Source organism: Lissotriton helveticus, chromosome 6 (genome assembly GCF_964261635.1).
Source record: "Lissotriton helveticus chromosome 6, aLisHel1.1, whole genome shotgun sequence".
Lineage (NCBI taxonomy): Eukaryota > Metazoa > Chordata > Amphibia > Caudata > Salamandridae > Lissotriton > Lissotriton helveticus.
In genome coordinates this window covers 1,366,066,726-1,366,090,600 of record NC_136067.1, presented here as the reverse complement: position 1 = coordinate 1,366,090,600, position 23,875 = coordinate 1,366,066,726, and the positions used below count along the sequence as shown (strand labels likewise).

The 23,875-nt window shown below is 44.4% G+C and overlaps 1 protein-coding gene across 1 annotated transcript in view; it reads left to right on the top strand.

Moving 5' to 3' along the window:
* Window positions 1-23,875, top strand: part of RHOU (ras homolog family member U) — a 39,881-nt gene that overhangs the window by 13,033 nt on the left and 2,973 nt on the right. Inside the window, exon 2 of the mRNA XM_078649111.1 lies at window positions 2,940-2,998. Within this exon, the coding sequence (XP_078505237.1) occupies window positions 2,940-2,998 (59 nt within the window). The remainder of the gene's footprint in view (window positions 1-2,939; window positions 2,999-23,875) is intronic.

Here is a 23,875-nt window from a genome sequence, read left to right as displayed (position 1 = left end):
AGGTCATTTTCTTAAACAATAAGTGGACATAGCTTATATAGACCGTTTATGCATATTATGAGTGTTTATATGTATAGCACCGTCTTAGTGTTACGCTAATAAACCATACCAATTTAACGGTACTGAATTTACGGAACTCGGAAGGAGTCTGCTTTAACGGCATTCCTGCTCGCTACCTTGTGTAAATTATACACACATATTTAATAAAGGATAATCTCAAAAGTTGGCACTTCACTCATGTTCCCGGTATATTTTTTTATTGATATTCTTATTCAAGTAGATGTCCGCACATGACAATACGTGTTTGTACTTCTAAACGAAAGCGCAATGGTATTATATCTATGTACAAATGAATATTAATACAATGTGTGTATTTTTTTTAAAGTCACATTTTTCAAATTATGCAGAGAACTTAATTAAGTGGAGTATCGTATGGTTGTTTACGGAGTGCAGTGCTTCTTTTGAAGTGTAATCCATTACATTTTCTATTTGGATTCTTCGGTGTCTGTGAGACCATAATTTACAACGATCCAATTATTGGTTCAAAAATAATGCATTCCTCACGGGCTTTAAAAGCCGCTAAATAAAACGGATGCAATGAACACTCGTGGTAGTTTGTGTTCATTTTATGACTCCCTGAGTAAAAACCATTGGGTATTCTATTTCACCAGCCTTTGGTGAGGAAACGTGACCAGAAAATGAATGAAGCAGAATGAGCAGATAGCCCCATGCCTCAGTCACTCACCCACTCCCTCTGTGTTAGCTCTAAACAGCTTCTCTTCTCAGACCCTCCAGCTTATCGCGATTTCGCGATTTGCAAAAAAATCGCGAAATCGCGCGATCTCCGCAAATGCCGCGATATTTGCCCTAAAGCCCGCGAAATTTGCCGTTTCCGCCCGTCGCCCCCGTTTCCGTCATTTGCGGCGAGTCATTTGCGGCGAGAGAAGGAGAAGACGGCGGCCGGGCGAAGGGAGAAGACCAGCACCACACCAAGAGGGGGAGGAGAGAGCACGAAGCTGCAGCGACGACATGAAGACTCTCAGCAGGACCGGGGCTCGGAGCAGGAGGAAAGCCGGCCGGCAAACAGAAGACAGGTAAGTCCAGTCAGTCCGCTGGTGGGGCCCCGCCGCACACATAGGGGAGAGCGCTGCCCTGGTGGGAGGGGGGCAGCGGAGATGTGGCCGACCGGCCCCGGGCTGCGGAGATGTGGCCGACCGGCCCCGGGCTGCGGAGATGTGGCCGACCGGCCCCGGGCTGCATGTTTCTGTGAGAGCGCTGGCCGGGTGGGAGGGGGGCAGTGCAGGGAGGCGCAGGGAGTAACAGTGCCACAAGCGCTCGCACATGTTTTTATCTTTGATACTTGCTCAAGTGCCACTTTGCCTACATAACGCTTGTTCGTGTGCCTGAGTGTCTAGCACCTTTTGCAGTATTACGCCTCAAATGATACTGTGTTCTTGTAACTGCACATTTGTCACTTTTTTCTTCCTGTGCACTTTTTACTACCTCATGTATTTTTGGCTGCTCACAATTCTCACTACCTCATGTATTCTGTGTGCTCACAATTGTTACTATTACCTTTTAGTTTACTACCTCATGTGTTTTTGGTTGCTCAACATTTTTACTACCTCATGTATTCAGTTTGCTCACAATTGTCATTATTACCTTTACTACCTCATGTATTTTTGGTTGCTCACAATTTGTGTTCCATTTATGTTCCTTTTGTGAAGCGCTCTGACACCTTCGGGTAAAGTCCGCGCTATGAGTCACAGTGGGTATCAGGGTTGCAAAGGGATTTTCTTGCCAGGGAAAGCTCTGAGCATTTGCAATCCCTGCCATGCTAGGAAAGATACCAAGAATATTTCTCAAATTTTACGTGTGGGAAATTTTGTATGCACCTGGGAAAATGTTTGCGGATTTTTTAAAGTTTATCTTTATTGGCTGAGCTCTTCTGTGCACACTGCCAGAAGAACACCATCATGGCCCGATCACAAAATGTGATGTATGTCATTCCATTATTTGTTGTAACTGTTCTCTATGCAGGGGATGGTGTTGGGGTGGGGGAGTGTGTGTGTGTGTGTGTGTGTGTGTGTGTGTGTGTGTGCGCGCACCCTGCTGCTGCCTGTGCTGTACCGGTTATGCAAGGGATGCTTCCACTGATGCTGTCTGTGCTATATCTGCTCTGTGTGTGAGGGAAGCTTGCACTGCTGCTGTCTGTGCTGTATCTGTTCTGTGTGTGAGGGAAGCTTGCACTGCTGCTGTCTGTGCTGTATCTGTTCTGTGTGTGAGGGAAGCTTGCACTGCTGCTGTCTGTGCTGTATCTGCTCTGTGTGTGAGGGAAGCTTGCACTGCTGCTGTCTGTGCTGTATCTGCTCTGTGTACACTACAACCAGCAGCACAATACTGGTCTTGATTTGGAGTGCTCGGAAGAACTTACCGTACTTGCCCAAGATTAACATGCCTTTTAATTAAAACAAATGGGCTGAATTGTAAATAAACAAAATGTACATAGCTCCATGTTGTCAAATAACTCAAACAGTAAGATATCTGTGTTTGGTGTTGCAAAAACCACAAAATAAAATGCCGCTAAATGCCGCTAAATTTCCATTTTTGTGCCGCTAAATTTTCATTTTTGTGCCGCTAAATTTGCCTATCCATGCCGCTATATCCTGGGGGGTCTGTCTTCTATCCAGTGATTTGACATTTCATGGGTCGCGGTGAAATCGGTTGAGAACCCTGAAGCTAGCGCAGCCCGAGGGTTAGCGACTGATCAGGTTCCAGTTTTTCAGGTCATTAAATCAGAATTAATTGGAGAGACAGCGAGACAAAAAGGTTTGGGGTAGCATGCCATATATTCTCACGGAAAACTTCGAGCCACCCGGACATCTAACGCTTTGTGTTTTCTTTTTTTTTCCTTTGTGTTTGTGTCTTTCCCTCCACAGCTGTGGTGGCCGTTGATGGCAAGCCGGTGAAGCTGCAGCTCTGCGACACTGCCGGACAGGTCAGTGAAGTCTCTTATTCTACATGTTGTGCACAGCATATCAAGCCAGGTGCACACCAGGGTTTTATTACTTCTTCCTCCCCTCCGTCCTACGAATTTGTGAATCATTTTTTATGTGTACTGCATCTTACTATGCTGTTGTATCTGATGTAACTCTTAACGCAACGATCCTAAATGTTAAGCGCTCTGATACCCTCTTGGGTCTAGTTCGCGCTATATAAAACTTTATAAATAACTAAATAAAACATTATTTTGAGAGCACAACACATGCCAGACAGTAAGCAGGTGCTGCGATCTAAGGGCTGACATTTTAGGTTCAACTGGATGTTCATGTCCAGCAGCATTTTCTGCATTGTCAGAACAACTCAATACCATGACTAGCAAAAAAAAAAAAGATCATAAAGAGAAAGATTTTGTTGAAATTATTCTGGTCAGAGGGTCAGTATCTATGAATATATATTTATTGTTTTAACCCATTGACTGCTTCCGCGATTTCATTGCAGTGCGGCCGTTTTAAAAAAAAACGGCGCGGCCGCATCGGCCATTGGCCGACGGCAGCACCAGCGAGGTAGTGCTGCCGTCGGCCAGTGGCCTACGGCAGTATGGAAGGGGTTAAAGATCATCTTCTGGTATATTGGGGTAACATTAGCGCACGTGTTTCACCCACCTTATGCACAATAAGCCTGGGTAGGGTGACCAGATGAATCCTTGGCAGCGCAACACAATTGCATGTTTATTTAGCATATTGGTGTATTATGGGAGTTGTAGACTTGGTCCGTTTTCATTGAGCCAATTGGACCAACGGCTCGTGAGGCATGTAAAAATAAAGAGTAGGAATGGAAACGTGTCTCCGGTGATGGAGCCTTCTGGTTACCTTAAACATGGGACTATTTTTAAGGCTTAAATTATATAGGGCTCTGGTCTGCCCAGTGAGAGCCTGGGGCAGGAAGTCGTCCAGTTGGTAAGCGTTGAGATCTTCTGCAACCTGGCTGGTCAGTCAGTTTTTGATCTGCTGAATGCCATGCCTGGTTTTAAGCATGGCTGAAGGTGGTACGCGGCTCTCCGCCCCTGGCACATTCTCACAGTGGCGCATTCTCACTCTGTGGACCGGAGGTTCTCAGACCTGAAGTGCTGCGTGGACATGGAGTGCAGCAATTAATGCCTTTCCCTTGAGATCTGAGTGAGTGAGAGAGGTTTGAGGCAGTAGGAGCCACAGAGCATCATTCTCCTCTGTTGAGCTTGTTCAGTGGGTTCGATCCAATGCTCAATCTTCCTACTTAAATGGATTCGTCTGCAAAATAAAAAGGATTTAACTGTTTTGTTTTCCTTTCACTTTTGTTGTCCGTGTCCTGTAGCTCATTAAGCAAGCACTAATGAAGGCAATGGGACCACGTATGCATTGGTTTCCTTGCCTTTTAAGTAATGTGATCTGTATAAAAATCTAGTTCTGTCCGAGAGAAATGGTAGTGAACTTGCTATGCGTGTAGTGGCTGTTAAAGGGCTAGCCCAGAGACTGACCTGTTTTTGTGCTATTGTCTTAAAGAGCCTATCAATAAACAGTACTTTTCCAGGGAAGTGCCGGTCATTGGGTGTTTAACACCATTTTCTTTATGGGCAATCTAGTGACCTTCGTGATGCACACAAAGTAGTCTTTCTAGGTGTTTCTTGCAGTGTTTATTACATACATGCTATATTTTATATTTGTTACAGACTACTGTGAGATTTGTGTTAATTGTTAAATTGCAAAGGTATTTGTATTTTTAAACGTCAATGATCGGACGATTCTAGCAAACTGACATTTAAATCGGAAGGGACGTCTTAAGCCCTTTCCAGATCTAAACAACCATTAAAAATGCAATAGGTCTCGCCTTTCATTAAGTTAAAACCATTTTCTTTGCTATACTATACCATTAGCAAAGCAAATGGCTTTTACTTAATCAAAGGCGAGACCTGTTGCATTTTCAATGCTTGTTTTTAGCCTTGCTGCTCCGGAAATATTGAACTATTATACTAGTTGTTTTTTTGGGGGTGGAACAGAAGCTTTGTATGATATGTCGTGATCACCTTCATATGCAGTTGTTTTTCTTTTGTGCACGTTTTGCTGTGCCTGCTTGGCATTTCTTCTGTCCATAGGCCAATCCTTTGTGTGCTTGGTGCTATCTGTCAGAGCCAGGGCAACCCGTCTTCCAGATTATCCTCTCCCTGCTAGCAGTAATGCATTTTTGCGAAATGACTCATTAAAAATCTCACAGCAACTATATTAGGTCACTCAGACACTTGGCCATGAGTATAACTTGTCCATGTTGTAAATCTTTGGGTGTAGGTATCAGTGACATTACATGCCCTTTCACCTCTTATTGCACGACTGTACCTTTGACACACGTATGTATTAACGCCAAAAAGACGCACACAAAAATAAAAGACAAGTAGGCATATTTCTTAAATGATGCATGTTTTTATTAATGGTAGGCAGACAATCAAAAAATAACATTAACAAATGGTTCAAAAAGATTTACTGAGTTAAATATAGCAGTAAACACATGTTGGAGTGGGATTTCACACGTGCTTGATTTTGTTCACTCCTCAATTAGTTGCTGTTCTGTTAAGACACTGATTAGAGTAAGGCTTCGAGGTTGCCTAAGCTTTCTTTTAGGGGTTATGGAAGGATTGAATACGCTGCACTAGAAAGTATCCACTACTCATCCAATGGAGCCTTCTCCTTCCCTCTGAATTTTTGGAGCTTTTGCTCGGTGCCCTTTAATAAGTATGCCACCTATGTTGTGATGTGGGAGCCTTACACGTCTCTGCTGGTTTACAATTGATCAACTAATACCCCACTGTGCACCCCGATACTGAAAACTATAAAGGCTGGCTATTACAGATTTTGGAAACACCTTGCAGTTTAAATTAATACACTGCTACAGGCTAAGACCATTGCCTGGTCATGCATACCCCAGCGGAATCATGATTCATACATATTTTTTTTCAATCATTTGGCACTTCATCTTTACTACACAATGTAGAACAGTGTTAATTACTGCTGTATTGGTGAAAAACCCTAATAAACAGCAGCTTGTTGGCTGCATAGGGCTGTTATGAACCAGGAAGAGCAAATATGCGCCAGATAGCCATTTTGTAAAGCTGGTTGAGGAGGTGAGCTCTAAGAGACTCTGGAATGCATCTTTTTATTTTTTTATTAACGTATTTATTAGCACAACTCTAAATTACAGATTCTTGATCACTATTGACTGGTCAAGTAACTGTTCATGAGTTTTATAATAATAGTAAATACATCTTTATTCGGAGGTCATAACTATAAAAGATAAAAACAAACTATAAAATGAACATCATTACAGTTCTAATTCATTAAGAGAAGTGTTGTGCAAAATCGCAAGGTCCAAGCGGCCATCAGTCACATCTTAAGCTTCTTGATCTAAAAGCAGCCCTCAGGAAATTAGTGACAACATAAAGGGTATGGTCGTTGGGCAATAGCTGCAAGTACATGAGTGAAACCCGGGCTTGTCAGAATTTCATAGCTTTTAAAAGTGGGCTAAGAAACCATCTCCTGGGGGCTAAAATATTTACTTAAGAGGACAAAGTGTAAAGTGTCCTAAGGAGACCTATCGTCACACCCACAGGGCCCTCTCACATTTGCAGGTAATAAAACCGATTGGATCGCCAGCAGATAGTGCAGCTGAATTAATCTTAAACTGGTTACTAAAAAGCTATCAAAAGGGTTTTTAAGGGTGTATAGATAATTCTCTATTCCCTGTACTGATTTTAGCAAAACATGCCCTCTCACAGCTGGTTTCACGAGGTCAGTGTTTTTGCAGGGAGCGGTGGCGTGTTTAAAATAAAGCTCCTTGACTAGTCTCAGGGTCTGAGGCCTCACTGTGTCCCATTTCAGAAACATATCTGCGCTGCCTAGAACCATAAAGTTCTCCTTTACACACCATAACCAAGTAATTTTGAGTGCATGATCTAGCGACAAACAGTCTGAAATAATCGAGCGGTTAAACTCTGTTTCATCCCTAGACCATATCTTCACTCAACACAGCAAGAGCTTCATTGCCACTAAATCTGCTATATAATTAACCCTCAGTTTTTCATGTACGGTACGGTAAACAAGGGGGTGCCCTACGGGACTTTCAAAATTTGTCTCAAAAACTTATTTTGAGCAACCTGTCACTTATTGTCTACTGTGTACCCCCAAACCTCGTTACCATATAAGACCTTGGAGATACATGTAGACTGGTATAACTTTAAGATCAACTTCATGGGACCAACAACCCAATCTGTGGGCATAATTGGCAATAGCTTACATAGCTTTATGCACGTCGCACAAGTTTCTCTCCATCAATTGTTTCCAGTTAAGTTTTGCTTCAAATAAAATTCCGAGGTAGGGGAAAGCCGGGACCTTCGCTCATGAGTTATGTTTGTGGTGATGGTGGAAGTGACCACACCTTTGCTAATGTTAAAAGTTAGTAGGATTCCTCTATGAAATAAAGCCATTGAAAAATGAGGTAATGAGGCATATAAAAATGCCTTCAATGTGCTCGATTTCACTGACTTTTTATTATTGTCAATTTTAACTGGAGTAACGAGGCGAGGAAACCAACTGAAGATATTGGCCTTGTTTTGGATAATCTCCAATGCTGTTAACAAGAAGTTAAGGGGCAAGTGGACAAATGGCTTAGCATTTGTGGGATGGTTTGCTAAGACCGGAAGGTCCTGACCACACACTAGAGGTCATGTAAAACCAGTATCAATAAATGAAAATTGGCTAGTTAGTTACATAAGAAGTACAATGCTAATAATACTTGGCTACTTAGCTTCCCGGCTCTGCACTTTGGTGCAAGGGACACACCTACAGTACCCAAAGTTGGGCAAGTAGCGGAAACACTCACTTTGGGGGGGTTATTTCTGAGATGCAACTTGCCCATCTTTGTGTACTGTACTGATGCAGGAGGTGCACTTTTGGCAAAAACATAACGCAGGATGGCTGAAATGTCATTTACACTCACTTTGGGGGGTTATTTCTGAAATGCAACAAATTTTGCCCAGCGGAATTGAACCCTCCCCCGAGCATATTGCATTTATCTTTGTAATGTGGCGGGTAGGAGCCTGTGGCCATAGGCAACTGTTAAAATGAGTATCCCTCCTACCCTGACCCACCCATCCCCAAGTCCATAACTCCCCTTCCACCAGACCTCCTCAACCCCCTGCTGGGTTTCAGACAGCGGAATCTTAGTTGGCTCTGACACTGGAAACCTTTCCCGAGAAGCCCATCTGTTAAAGGGACATCTGGTTCTAATGTTCTAAACAAAAACAACCTGCATTTTTATACCAATAATGGGAATCCATTTCTTAAACCTTGTGACCAGAATTTTTGCTACAATATTGGTGGCTAATTCTGTCAAGGATATGGTTTGATAGCTACCACAGAAGTAACAATCTTTTGGTGTACTATAATTAATGCTCACAAATCCCCTTCTGGGAGCCTTCATCTTCCCCTGTACTGTATAATTTTGTTAGTAGATGTCTTGGGGGAGAATTATAAGATATTTCTCAGGGGATTACCTTCAGACTTCTTCGAAAGGACAAACATGCTCCATATTGCTTAATGTTTTTAGGGCTCGCCTGCTGTGCACATGTGCACAGCTGGAAGCTCTATTGGGGCTTATCCAGTCTTTAACCACCACTGGCGATTCCACTGGCGATTTCTTTGAGTGCATGTGCTTTTTAGGTCATTGCGCAAGCGCAAGCGCAAGCCCTAAAAAGCGCGTGCACAATGCCACCAGCCGCCTGCCTGCCTGCCTCGCATTACCACATCAAAGGCAGCTTCTCAGCGTGCGCTCATCCCCTAATTATTCACGGCCGGCCGGCCGTACTTTCAGTTTCACGGCCGCCGGTGCACACTCAGCTCAGGCGCCTGGATTCCTTGCTGCTTGTGGCCTGGACGAATATATTAATCGAACTCTCTCTCTCTTTCCATTTCTCTCCTCTCTCTCTGCTCGGTCTCTGATCATTCTCTCCAACTCCATACATCTCCCTCTTTCTTTCTCTCTTGTTAAGCTGCAGGCTCTTAACGCTCTGTCTGCAGCAAGGCTGTCAACGATATGCTTCGCTCATTACATTTGCGGTGTAGGAGTGTGCTTGTTTCCGCCCCCTGCCAGCACGAAAAGAGAATCATGACCACAATGGTTTACATAAATATCAACGCGCCAGGTCAATCTTTTGAGAAAATCGCTACCATTATGATTTGTAATGGTGGCTGCAGGGCATTCGCAAAAATATAATTAAAGTCGCAAGACCGTCATGATACTGGCCAATCCTATTCCTGTATATTTACATTCCTACATTTAAGCACATTGGGCTTTACTGAGTGACGCACTAAGGGCCAGTCTCACCAGCCACTTTTCCTCCTGCCCCCCTCTCATTCCTCCTGCAGTGCCCACGCCGCTCTCTCTGCTGTCGCCATGTTGGAGTTCATAGGTCGGTGTTGGCCGTCCTAAATGCCCCAGTCACTTTTTGAATTATATTATTGTAGTTTTCATTGTGTTTTTCTTCTAGCCACTACAGTTAGCCTAGCGCCGCACCATCACCCACCTCTGCAACTCCTCCCACAACACTGCCTGCTAAGTACACTGTTCGCCGGTATGTGATGCGACTGCATTTCCTCTGACAGCGCCGCAGGGAGTTGTCAGCTGCTTCAGGTTACTTTTGACAAATCAGGAGAGGATAAAAGAAACCACCAGTTTAAGCACATGCACAAGTAACTCTACGTTACGTCTGCCCCACCATCCGTTCTTGATGCAGACAGAATAGTTGCTAAACATTATGTATGTGCTACGTACATAACTCTGCCTTATTAAAAAGAATTCCATTTTAAATAGCGCTTGTTACAGTTGTACTAATGTACCATTAGTCTAGACGTTAATTCCATTGGCACAGCTTCTGGGAGCGCGCATTCCATCATCAAAGGCATCAGCTCGCTCTGGCCTCACTTCTCCTCCCCCCTAATTGCTCTCACTCTCCATCTCTTGCCACAACGCATCAGTAGGCAGCCCACCCCCTCCCTCTCCATTTGTTTCTATGCCTACTGATTTTGCAGCACTTGTGAAATCCTTCTGGTGGGTGATGCAAGCGAGGAACATACGTGGTGCACACTCAGCTCAGGCGCCTGGATTCCTTGCTGCTTGTGGCCTGGACGAATATATTAATTCTCCCATCTGGTAGTTATTGTTGCTGTTCATTTTTTGGGGGTGATGGCTACGACACAGTGGACTTCTCTCTCTTTTTTTAAAGGTATTAAATGAGAAGAAAATGTGTAGAGCAAGAATCGATCATCTAAAGGAATTTTTGCCCCAGCCGTGAACAGGAAATGCTAATTACCATACATACCTCCAGAATCCTTTGCGCACAAAACATCGTGTTTATGAGGCTGACAGGTAATAGAGTACAGTTCGGAGTTTTGCTCCTGCTTTCTTATTGCCCATTGACACTGTGGTTTGCACACTCTGTCAATTTGTTTTTTATTCTACCACTGGGCAAAGTACCATTAGATGTGTGCTTAAAAATATCAGCAGTACTTATTCACTCGTGCACGGCTCGCTCTTGGATTTATTTTATTGGCCATTAACTCTGTGGTTTGCGCACTCTGTCAATTTTTTATATTCTCCCATTGGGCAAAGTAACATGTGCTGTGGGCTTAAAATATCAGCATTCGTTAATCACTCGTGCATGGCTTACTTTTTTGTATCACTTGTGTTTTTTTGTCTCTCTCTCTCTCTCTCTCTCTCTCTCTCTCTCTCTCTCTCTCTCTCTCTCTCTCTCTCTCTCTCTCTCTCTCCTCTCTCTCTCTCTCTCTCTCTCTCTCTCTCTCTCTCTCTCTCTCTCTCTCACTCCCCTTCCCCTTATTCCCTCTCTCTCTATCACCTTTATTCTTTTTCCTCTTGCTCTCTTTTCTCTCATTCATTCCCACACTTGACAGGACCAACAGTGGGCGCTTCTTACATACAGGTACAACAGAGCGCGCATCTCACACAGACAGGAACAGAGGATGCTTCTCACACAGACAGGAGCAACAGAGGGAGCATCTCACAGACAGGAACAACAGGGGGCGCATCTCACACAGGCAGGAACAGGGGGCACAACTCACACACACAGGACCAACAGGGGGCGCATCTCACACACACAGGACCAACAGGGGGCGCATCTCACAGACAGGAACAACAGACATCTATCTATCGCCCTCACTCTATCGCCCTCACTCTATCTATCTATCGCCCTCACTCTATCTGTCTATCTATCCATCTATCGCCCTCACTCTATCTATCTATCGCCCTCACTATCTATCTATCTATCTCCCTCACTCTATCTATCTATCGCCCTCACTCTATCTATCTATCTAGCGCCCTCACTCTATCTATCTATCTATCTATCTATCTATCAGACTCTATCTATCGGACTCTATCTATCGGACTCTATCTATCGGACTCTATCTATCGGACTCTATCTATCGGACTCTATCTATCAGACTCTATCTATCAGACTCTATCTATCGGACTCTATCTATCTATCGCCACTCACTCTATCTATCTATCGCCACTCTATCTATGTATCTATCTATCTATCGCCACTCACTCTATCTATCACCCTCACAGCATCACTCTGTGCAACTATTCAACAACAACTGGTTCAAATATGTTCTCTCAATGTTTCAAGCTTTATTACAATTGTCACAAAAATGTTAATATTTCACCTCTGTTCTTGGATTTTCGACACAATAAAATACACTGAACATAAGTCTAAGTCACGTACATACAAAACATGTTGCATTACAAATGCTATAGGTGTCACATTTGCAAAAGTTAAAAGTATTGGCATTGTTAATGACAAAGCTATTCATTTTGCTATTTTCAAGACCAACACATAAAAATAAAATTGTCATTTACAAAACCAATAGATCCAACTTTTCTAATGCGAGACCTATTGCATTTCCAATGCTTGTTATACATGGATTTGATGAGTGGGCCTGATCAAGTCTGACTACTCCACTCTAGTTAAAGTCCTATGTTCTGCACAAGCATTTGAAGACCTACAATACCAATGGAAACTTCCAACCTGACACTCACTTTGAAGGCACGCTGTGGATGGCTTTAGTGAAAACATAGTAACAATTGAAAGAGCAGAAAGACAGAACTAAAGTTAGTGCTGTTCATTAGTTTGCATTTCTTGTTATAAAAGCGTCCAAGCTGAAGCTTGGCTTAGGTGACACCTCGAAATGTTAGTGATGTTAAGAAATAGATATAAGATTGAGCCACATTTTATGGTGAGGTCTAGCCTTAAAACATTCCTGGCTGGAGATTTTGATATTAACAATGACTGGATAAATGCAAGAGAATTCGCAGTCTATTCTAGCAGCCTATGAGGGACTTTTAAACGTGGCTCAGGACTAGGAGTACACAGGGCAGGGTTTGGGTGCCATTTGAGGGTACAATAAATAGGACCTCTTCTGATTTTTTTAGGTCGAGCCTAGCGGCAGCGCACACGTGCTGCTCACTCTGCGAGGCATGCAGTAGTCGAGTATGCTGTGGAAGCGTCGCCTACTCTCCTCCCATATTTTTCATTGGCAGGTTTCATTGACCTTGTTAAATGCTGGCTTTTGATTGATTATGAGGCTTGTTAGTCCCTTCTTGTTGCCGCCTTGTCGCCGTTTGCTACCAACCATAAGGACTGGATCTTTTTCTTGTGGTGGTACACAGTCTCCTTCATAATTTGGTAAGCACTTTTTAGGGCTCGCCCCTCATGATGCACTGCGCAGCAGGTGAGCTGTTTTGTAGGGGGTTTAGAAACAGACCCTGGAATCGCACACACTCGTGCATGTGCTTTTCCTTTTGGGTTCCGCTATTGGGCTTTGCGCGCGTGTTATTTTTTTTTTTTTAACAGACCGCGCAATAGGCCAAAGGCGGGCGTATTGCTTCGCACATGGCCTATTGTTGTCTGTTACGCACACCAAAGCCCATATGTCTACAATTTTCGTGCCCAGACACTGGCGCGATAATTGAAGACTTATGGCTCGCAGTGACGCACTCCCCTTGCAGTTTTTTTTTTTAACCATAGCAATCGCGAAAACAATCGCTTTCAGTGCCGCTTGTTAACATTCCAAGGATGATAAATTGAGTATAGAGGATATTCGATATAGTTCTTTACTTGACTACCTATACACCAAAGGAGACTAGAATGGGTTGCATGCATTTTAGAATGAAGGCTATTATGTATTTCTCAGGCTTGAATCCAGGCAGTGCAGCAATTTAGGCAACCATCCTTAGTAGGTCGATAAACCGAGACTATAAAGGAAGGTAATCTAAATAATTGTTATTTACAGCACAAGTAAACTGCAAGCAAATAATATATAGTCACTGTAATTTGTGTGTGTCTGTCTGTATATAATCGTGCTATTATAATGTCACCAGTGTGACCCTGAACGGAAGTATCTTACAGAGCAGCACAGAAACCAATATAAAGCATCCGGAATACAATTCATCACAGAACGAACTGCACCCCTTAGATGTGGGGTTTGGTATGTGCGATAGAAGAGGTGTGACCCAGCAGGTCTACAGCAGATTGGCAGACCCTGAAAGGGAGGCGAGCACACTTCTAGATTCACTTCCATGCTACTTTCAGCACATGCCAACTTGCATATTTGTGAAAGAATTAATGCAGAAAAACACATTTGTCCGGCACCTAGATATTCACCAGAGCCCCTAGTCATTACCAGGGTGCTGACTGCGGTGTGTGCTGGCCGTCAGTCAGTATAGAGGGTAATATGAACTCCGTGGCTTGCCATAATGCACCGTTCAAATCCCGCACTAAATGCTTCGCAGGAGACCGCACATGACTTCAAAAGCAGCGCATTAACCAGAATCTGTAATACAGATGAATGTACAGGAACTTCCCTTGTGACAGTCTCATAAATAAGGCATCACGTCCACTCCAACTGCACATTCAACTATCTCTGTGTACTCGTCTGTTTGACTCTGAAGCAGCTTCCATGGCACTTCCAGAACAGGGGGGTATACTTTGATTCTTCCAAATAAAAGCAATAGTTATTATATTGTCATAGGAAACGTGTTCTAGTCGCCAAACCCCTGAAAGCTCAATGTAGACATCACAATACCTACGACTTGCTCTTTTCTTCTGTCTTCGTCTCACAGAAAGTATCACTTGACAGTACCTCGACTGTCACCCACAGCACTCGTGCTTTCCTGCACCCTCTGCTGTTTCCTAACATGATGTAGGAGTTACCCAAACCTCCCGGCTTCACCTCACAAACTGCGGGACCGTCCCACACCATCTGCCTTAACCAGTAGCTCAGTACTTTTACTTCTCTCTGCTTTCACTGCATGAAACTTTTGGTTTTCCAGTAGTTCTACCCTCTCCTACAGTGAATGCACGACTTTCTTACGTCTTCTGTCTCCTTCGCACAAGACGCATACCTTCCCATACCTTATGCCTTCACCGCATGAAGCATTACTTTTATATACGTATGTATGTATGTATTTTGCATTTGTAAAGCGCTCTGTTACCCTACGGGCATCCTGGCGCTGAGACACAGTAAACTAAAGATAAAAACGCAGCTGCAGAAACTGACTGGCCGGCTGGTTAAACTCTGGGAAAAGCCAGGTCTTGACTTTATTTCGGAACAGCAGCAAATCCTGTATTTGCCTCAATTCCCGGGGGAGGCTGTTCCATAAGCGAGCTGCTGCTACGCCGAAAGCTCGTCCTCCCATTGTAGATCTCTTACTCCTCGGAATGATTGCCAGATTAGCTACTGAAGAACGTAAACTACGTGCAGGTACATACCATCCAAACCTAGCCTGAAGTGGTTTGGGTCCAAGTCCCTGATGCGCTCTAAAGGCAATGCACAAGGACTTGAACAATATCCTTTGTCTCACCGGGAGCCAATGCAGCTCAGCCAAGGCCTGAGATGTAGAAGACCCGCGCGTTCTCTTAAGAACAAGTTTTGCTGCTGCCGCCTGGATACTCTGGAGCCGCGAGATCAAATAACACGGGGACTCCAGTAGCAAAGCATTACAATAATCCAGGCGGCTGAGAACAACACTCCTAACCACTAAGCCTCTGGCCTGAGGCGGCAATAGTGGTAGTACCTTACGGAGTCCTCTGATGAGCATGTAACAATGTCGAACTACTTTATTTACATGTGATTCCTGGTTAAGCTTCTCATTGAAGCTAACCCCCAGATTGCGTACCGTGCTCACAGGAACCGGAGGTGTGTCTGTAGGAATGGGCCAAAAGTCAGAGGGCAAAACTGTTGGCATTCCGCCCACATCACAGTGCAAAATCTCCGTCTTGTCACTATTGAATTGCAGAGCGTTGTTTCTCAACCAAGACGCCATTTCACACATACACTTATGGAATGTTTCTTGGGAGTCTGCATGGTCGCCATCCAAGGACACAATCAGTTGAGTGTCATCAGCGTAATTAACTACACTTATATTATTGGCTTTAATAACATCCAGCAATGGCCGCATATAAACATTGAATAAAATGGGGCTGATTGAGGAACCCTGAGGGACCCCATGCTTACTGACATAAAAATCTAATTGAAAAGGGGGCAAAGCGACAGCCTGCCCTCTACCTGCCAGATAAGACTGAAACCATCGCAGAGCCATGTTTGTCACCCCCACTTCTTCCAGTCTTGCCAGTAAGACAGCGTGGTTCACAGTATCTATCATATAAATCATATATCATATAAACAAAAGCGAAACCAGGCGAATCAATCACTCAAGAAATGCGATATAGCGCTACGATATAGCGCTACAATGTGGCACAATTTTAATGTAGGCAATGAAACAGTCCAGCGCAGCGCTACGATATCAATCTGGCACAATTTGAATGCAGGCAATGTAACAGTTCAGCGCATCGCTACGATACCAATCTGCCTCGATTTTAAAGCAGGCAATGTAGTGGACCAGAGCTGCGATATCAGGGAGCGTGGGGAGCGACCTCCTCTGCAGGAGTCAGGATGGTCACCCTCGCTCCGTGACTGTCTCGTGCTCGCGCCCCGTTCCACCCCAGATTCTGCATTTGCATGGAGGGAGCTGTTGAGAGTGGGCTGAGCAACTTCCGTCTGGCAGAGGTCACTTGTAATACACTCCCTTGTCTATTACTTAAGCTGCATGGCAGAGCGGACGCACCAAAGGCAAGCCCATCTGCTTCCGTCCACATCCCTCCAGGGCAGGGTCCAGAACCCCTGCCCCTTCTCTAGGTAAAATTGTATACTCCTCCAGTCTACTCCTAATGTTACTGATCCCATGTCTTCATTCTTTCTGTCTAACTAATGACAACTCTTTTTGAACTCCTTGTTCTTTTAGTCTATGCTTCGTCCCAAGTACTGGGCCAGAACCACATACCCTCCATACCTACAATTTTTTTTTAATTGAATTTCAGATCTATAACTAAACACTCCTCCGAACTTTACATATTTTTAGAAGGGGAACAACCTGATTCATTATTTTTAACCAAAACTTGGCTTCATAAGGAATCTGAACCTGATCTTGTGCAAGCCCCCCCCCCCCAACATGGTTACTATATCCAGAGGAAAGACAGTGGAAAGAGGAAAGGTGGAGGCATTGCTATTGTCTTTAAGGATTCCTCTAAATGTTGCGTTGTCTGACCTTATACTAGACTGCGAAAACCACTCCTTCGCAATTTCATTCTCTGCTACTCGCACCTTTTCAGGAATCCCAATCGATCGTCCCCCAGGTGCCTTCTTAAATCCCTCTTAAAACTGCAGCCACTTTAGCAAGCTCCTCCCCTAACTTTATCCTCCATGGGGATGTTAATCTGCATTGAGATGACCCAACAAAATCTGATACCTCTGAATTTACCCAAGATCTACTTGCCATTCAACTAATACAAAAAGTCAATGGCCCTACTCCTCACAGTAAAGACCATATTTTAGATCATGTTTTATCAAATATCGACAAGCTTTCAGTGGGTGACCCTATCCCTGTGCCCTGGTCAGATCACTTCCTGATCCCTATTCTTTGGAATACATCAACACAATCCACCGCAGTTAAACCTATCTGTAGCTGGGAATGTCCATGGGCCAAATTACCTTTAGAACCTTGGATCTTAGCCATTACAAACACCAGGCCTACGTTAGAGTCCAACCCTATCTCAGCCACAGAAAAAATTCACTCAGTGGATAGAATCTTCCTCGACGAAATCATCCCTACTAAACCTAGCTATAAAAAGGCAAGAGAGAAAGTGTCACCATGGTATTCACCTAAGCTTCGGGAATATAAAGAAACCTGCAAAAGACTGGAAAGGAAATGGAGGAAAGATTACAATGAATTAAGTAAACAGAATTACAGAACGTCCATAAAACTACCAAACTGAAATAAAAAAAAAAGCACAAGCACTTTACTATGAAGAAAAAATTAATTCAGCAGCTAACCCACCTCGGGGAATCTTTTGCATCATGAAGAATCTTCTGGAGCCTCCCTCTCCAGTGCTTTCACCTGATGTCACCTCAGCCCGCTGCAATGAACGTGCAGAATCTTTACACAATAAATCCAAGCTATATACAATATATTTGCCCACTCCCCCCTGCCCTAGCGACATTCCTTCAAGAGATAATTACTCTCCTGACATCGAACACCTACTAGAGGAACTTCCTACCATGAACTTGGACAATTTATCAGAACTTTTCTCCTCCCCAACTTTCTAGTAAGGCCAAGGAAGTAGTATTCCCAGTCATACTGGAAGTCATAAATCTGTCTATTTCCACCGGCCCGGTCCAACCATCTTGGAAACATGCCATGGCGGGAGCACTACTTAAAAAGCCAACCTTAAATCCTGAGGTTCTGGGTAACTATTGTCCCATCTTGCTTCTTCCTGGGATAAGTAAGATCTTTGAAAAATATGTTCATATAATTCGTTCTGAGTGCTTAGAAACCCATAACTTATTGCACTCTTCCCAAACTGGATTCCGGCCACAACAAGGTATGGAAACTGCCCTATTTGCTGTAATTGAAGAATCTAAGAAAAGTCTCGACCAAGTAGGGGCAGTTGCCATTATCCTCCTCTACTTGAGCTCCGCTTTGGATACGGTCAATTATGACTAAGAAATGTTGCAGTCTCAGGTGGCCTCATCCACTGGCTTCAGTCTTTCTTAGATGGCAGATCGTTCCAGGTTTTAGAAGGAGGTAACACCTCCAAGAGCCTGTCGCTCAGCTACGGAGTACAACAAGGCTAGTCACTGAGCCCCACATTGTTTAGTCTGTATATGAGACCTCTCGATAAGATTTCCTGCCTTTCAGAATCAGCATCCTCACATATGCTGACGACCCGCAATTGGTGGTTTCCCTTAACCACTCCCAGAACCTCCCTCCCATCTGTCTTGGAATCATCGCTAAAGAAAGTTGCAAAATGGATGAAATACTCCTGGCTTAAGCTCAATGGAGCTAAAACTGAGCTAATGGTCCTGGGCAACCCTCTATCCCTGATTTCGGACTGGCTTGGCCAAACTGTGTTGGCCCTCCTCCAGCCCCCTGATACTGATCGGTTCCCAATCTGTTCGCCGCAGCACCCCAGTGCGCCGTCAAAACTAGTCGGGGGCGCCGGGCACAGATGTGCATCAATCACACAGTTTGGGAACCACTGGTAGGTAAACACTCCTGTGATATCAGATATTTGTAGCACCAAAAGAGTTACAGCTGTTGCTGGCACACACATGACCAGTTCTGCAGCGTTGAATCCTAGCCCCAGCAAATGCTGCTACTTTGCATCTATCAAACGTGGGTCTTTTTCTGCTTGGGTCCAGAAATTTGTCCTGCGCAGCCTCATCTGTTTCAAAGAAACAGATGCAAGGGACACGAGGAATCCTAAGGTTGCAAAAGCCTTTTTTTCTCTCACAAGCGGCTATCTCCAGTTTCACTTTTGATTATCTTTATTTGTAGCAGTGCACAGTGAAAGAGGATAAAGTCCGTAAAATACGAGGATGGCGTGAGCAGACCGGTTGAAACTTAAAACAGAGTAATGTCTTCTAGCATTTCGAATTTCAGGTTTGCCGCAGAAAGCAGCTAGTTGTTAATATGTCTTATTTATGAGGCATGTTCTACTGAGGGTGTGTAATTGTTATAGAGACATGAAATATTGTCTTGTCATATTTTGTTATACAGATGCGCTCTCTACAATCCCTTCTGCCCAAGATGTACCCCATAAGTTTTACCTTTGGACGCTCTAGATTTTTTACCTCTATCAGTGATTGGCACCTACTGAACAGGCCTTAGCTCCTGTATGCTTATTTTAAAATAACATTCAGTTCTCATACAATGCAACACTGGTTAGCATTGTCCTCCCCATATTAATAAACAGGACACTATAAATTGGCTGCATACAGCCACTACTATTGGCTTTTTATGGACGGGAGTGTGTATTTTTTCTTGCATTGCCTAAGATTGTTTAAACTTTATTTTTGTCAACCGTGAATTATTAGCTTTTGGCTTGGTGCTAACCGAGCAGCTGGGTCCATACTAAGTACCATATATATACTATTTATGATCTATATATTGATTAGCAGCAGCATATGCACACACATTAATATTCAATCCTTGTCTAAATGCCACAGGTAAGTCTAGGATCTTCAGATTTTTCCTTTTGTGCATTATGGAGTGGTGTTCCTCTACTCATGCCATTGACTGAGTACAAATATTAGGTGTGTGCCCAAGTTAGATCCCTGTTATCTTTTTTTGGCAAATTCTTGTGGTAAATAAAGTTGGAGGTACCACTCTACTATGGCTGCTGCTATCTGCCATATATGCAAATCGGATGAACGCTTTTTCTACATGATGATGATGATGCTGCAGCTGATTCTGCCGCTGTGAGTTTGGACTCTGGGTATCTCTGACATACTGATTCACTGACTGTGCACAAACTTGAGCCCCGCAGCCACTCAGACAGGGCCGGTGCGCGCTGGCTTAGGGGCAGAATGGTGTTCAATGAGTGGATCAAGACCCCAATGGTGGATAATGTTCACCACTGTATCCTGGAAATTACATAAAGTTACCATACCTATGATTTATCTTGTCCTACTGACTTGGAGCAAGGAAGAGCACACTAACTAAGCACTTGTGACCAAGGATTCAAGCACAATATTCACTTTCAAAGGAAAGATGCCTTACTATCTTATCTACTAGAAAGATGCCTTACTATCTTATCGACTAGTGTGCCTACTACAGGACTTGGTTTGCCACAAGCATGTTTTGACTCCTGATGGATAGTTTGAATTTTACAGTGCCCGCAGTAGAGTTGTACTCTGCTAGTAACATATTCTCAGGAAAGTATACCATTAAAGTAGCTCAGTGGCGTGTAGAGATCCTAGAATAATTTGCAGATTATACGTCTGAATCGCAGAAGGTGACTCGCCATTCTGCTGTTATAAGATTGGCAAAATCAATACATCTGCACATAGTAATACCAATAGGACTGGGTACCTCTGGAAAATGTAGCACACCCTCTATCCTCACCAGAGAAAAAAAAGTCTCTTCTCCTCGAACAATCCTGCCAGAGGCAATTTTGTAAAACAGAAATAGTGAAAACAAATTTCATATGGATCCTCCAGTGCTAAATAGTATTGTTTCTGACTTAACCAAAGTATATTTTTATTTTGTTACATCTATGATTATAATTCCTTCATCAGCCTGAGGCAGCGCGTACACTCCTCCAGCCGCCCAAAAAATGTAACATAATGGGGCGCCGCGGCCAATAGGTCAAGGGAGCCATGGGTGAAAAAAGTTTGGGAACCACTGACTAAGATTAAAAGTTTAGGCGTTTGGCTGGATAAGTCCTTCAAATTCGACCATCAAGCAGTGCACCTGGCAGCAACCTGCTATGGCATCCATAGACTGCTTCAGAAAGTCCTACCTCTCCTTCCCATCACGGCAAGGAGAGTCATGGTCCAGGTGCTGATCCTGTCTTGCCTGGACTTCAGAAATTCCCTCTATCTTGCGGCCCTAATTCATCGATAAGAAAACTACAAGTCATGCAGAACTGCCCAGCTCGTTGCTGCTTAATATTCCCAAAACTCAGTTTGCTGAGCCTGCTTGAAGACTTTACACTGGCTGCCAATTAATGAAAGAACAAAATTCAATGCTTTGTCTATAGCCCACAAGACCCTCTGGGGGGGGGTGGGGGGGGGGGTAGAGAAAGGGCCCCCAATCGCTCTCATCACTTTCTATTGTCCCAGGAAATACCTACGTTCGGCAAAGTTATTTCTAGCCTCAGTCCCTAAAACGAAAAGGGCTAAATGTGGAGGCCGTTCCTTCATATAACGCAGCCAGATTGTGGAACACCCTTCCTCCACATCTTCGCTCAGTGACCCACCATCTCTCCTTCCGGAAGCTTTTTAAAACCTGGTTGTTTCAAAACGCGGCCACATAACCACCTAGCCTGCTTCTGCTAGCGCTGAGATGCCTCCGGGTAGCCATGCGCTTAACAAATGCTGAATAATAACAATATTGGCTGTTTCATTATTCGTGCTACATCTTATGAAGTGCTTACCTTGTAATACATGAGGAACTATTGTACAACTCAAAAGTACACGTAATCAACACATGACATTTTTTCTCATGCATGTGTTGTATACACAAAGCAATCCTTTTTGCGTCTCGCCTAGCAACCACTTTTAGCTGTTCTAGAAAGACCTCTTGTGGACCAAACTAAGTCTTAACAGGGAGCTTAGGCCATCACATTGCTTATATTTGTTGGCTTTCTGTGCACTGCATTCCATAAGAATTGCCAAATGTTTTTTTTGCCTCTGTGATCGAGTGAGCGGTTTGCCGCTACTTACAGATCGCAAAGACCTACGTGGCTTATGTGCACAAGAGATGCTCTGGAGTTGTCACTGATGTTTCCTGCTGTCCTGAGTATTTTATGTGTTATGTAACATGAGTGTTTTTCAGTTAGTGTAGGACACATTAATACTTGTCGCATCTGCCGTGTAATTGTTAGAAAGTAGGATCGGCTTCTTATGGTTACCCCCACTTTTTGCTGATGTACTGTTTTTGGCCTAGTCTGACTGGGATCCTGCTATCCAGGACCCCAGTCTATCTGCTTTCTCTCTTAAATTGATGTGCATGTACTTTAGGTACACTCCATATTGGATTCTGGGGTACCCTTATCAGGCCCTAGTATATGGTACACCATGTACCCAGGGCATAGGTACCCCAGAGGCATCCCATGGGCTGAAGCATGTATTATGCCACCACTGAGAGGCCATCCAAATTGACACGACAAGCCTGCTACATCAGACTGTGTAAGCTGGTGCTTGTAACACTTACTTAAGATATAGGTTCACTATACTTAAATACCTATCAGTCACCCCATGGCAGGCCTTAACAATCCTGAAGGCAGGCAGGGTGCTGGGTTTTATGTGAGAGGGTGCCCCTGCATGAGCAGAGCCCCTCTGCAGCGTAGGAGAACATTCTCCTGGGTTGTCTGTGATGCAGCCAGACATATATGCTTAAGTGCATTATAACTTTATGGTAAATGCGAACTTTGACTCCAAACGTGACATGTTTCTAAGCAGCTGTTTTAAACACCTTGGAATCATACCTCCACACCAGTCACTGGTGTAGGAGGTATGGTTCCACCCTTCCAAAGGGACATACATGGGTCACCGGTCTACCTGGTACCAGCTTTCTCGACCTGGGCAGCACAAAATGGACGCTGCCAGCCACAGACACGATTCTGCTCTCCTGCTGTTGAGCCAAGCGCGAGCAGAGGAAGGCATGACTATATGCATCCTGTCACAGGGAGGTGTGACCACTTCCCAGACAGGGTTTAGTGTTTTGGGGCTGGTTGGGTGCACTGTGAAAGTGCCAGAAAGTCTGCACTGGGGGCACATTTGGTGTCCCTGTGCATAGTCCAGCCCAAACCAGTTCTGGTAGCCATTTGCTCCTGCTCTGGCGCGAAACTGGACAAAGGACATGGGTGTAGTCACCCCCTGTCCTGCCCCTCCCCTAGGAGAGTCCACAGAATCTTTCCAACCCCTTTCCCATGGGTATAAAGTGGGTTACCCGACTACACAATGCTCGACGACTGAAGAATCTCCCTTGGAGTAAAGGAGTTACTCCCCTGCAAAAGCAGGCGCCCAAACGCATCTGACTGGGTTGCTTCTCCCGAGCTCCTGAGGACTCCGAAGATTTCAGCAACACAGGAGTGGATTTCCGAAGGTCCTTGAGGTCGAACTGCCCTCTCAGCAATTCTGAGACCAGTATCCCTCGTGGGGACCCCTGTACACCACACACATTTGCAATTGCATATGGTTAGTGACAATTCCTGAGCTTGTGCATTGGACTCCGTGTAGTCCTGACCCCGAGCAGTATTTGCACCGAAGATTTACCTCCTCTCCTCGAGTGTCTTGTGGGCTGGTACTTTGCAAACTTGCTTGAGGTCTCCTTGCGATCCCTGGCGAGGGTCAACCATGTTTGTTCTTGGGATTAGCTGGTTGCTCCAGACGAGCCCTACTATCCATTGCATGGAGAGTCCCCTGGACCTTTCTGGTCCACACCGTAACCTATTTTCTCTGACCGCGTGGGTTGCATTTGCCCAGGCTTGTTGGTGCTCCAGCCCGAAATCGACCTCGCAGCTCGCGACATCCTTTGTGGGACAGCTCATCGCCGGACTCTGGTCGTCCTCGACATCTCCTGGTCCCCGTGACTGCAGAGTCAAGCAACCCTTCTTCACTCCTGAAGCACTCAACATCGGTGGGCATTCGACTGCCGAGCCCCTGGTCACCTGAAGTGACCCACACTCTGTCCCCTCTGCTTTTAGGGTCTTCTC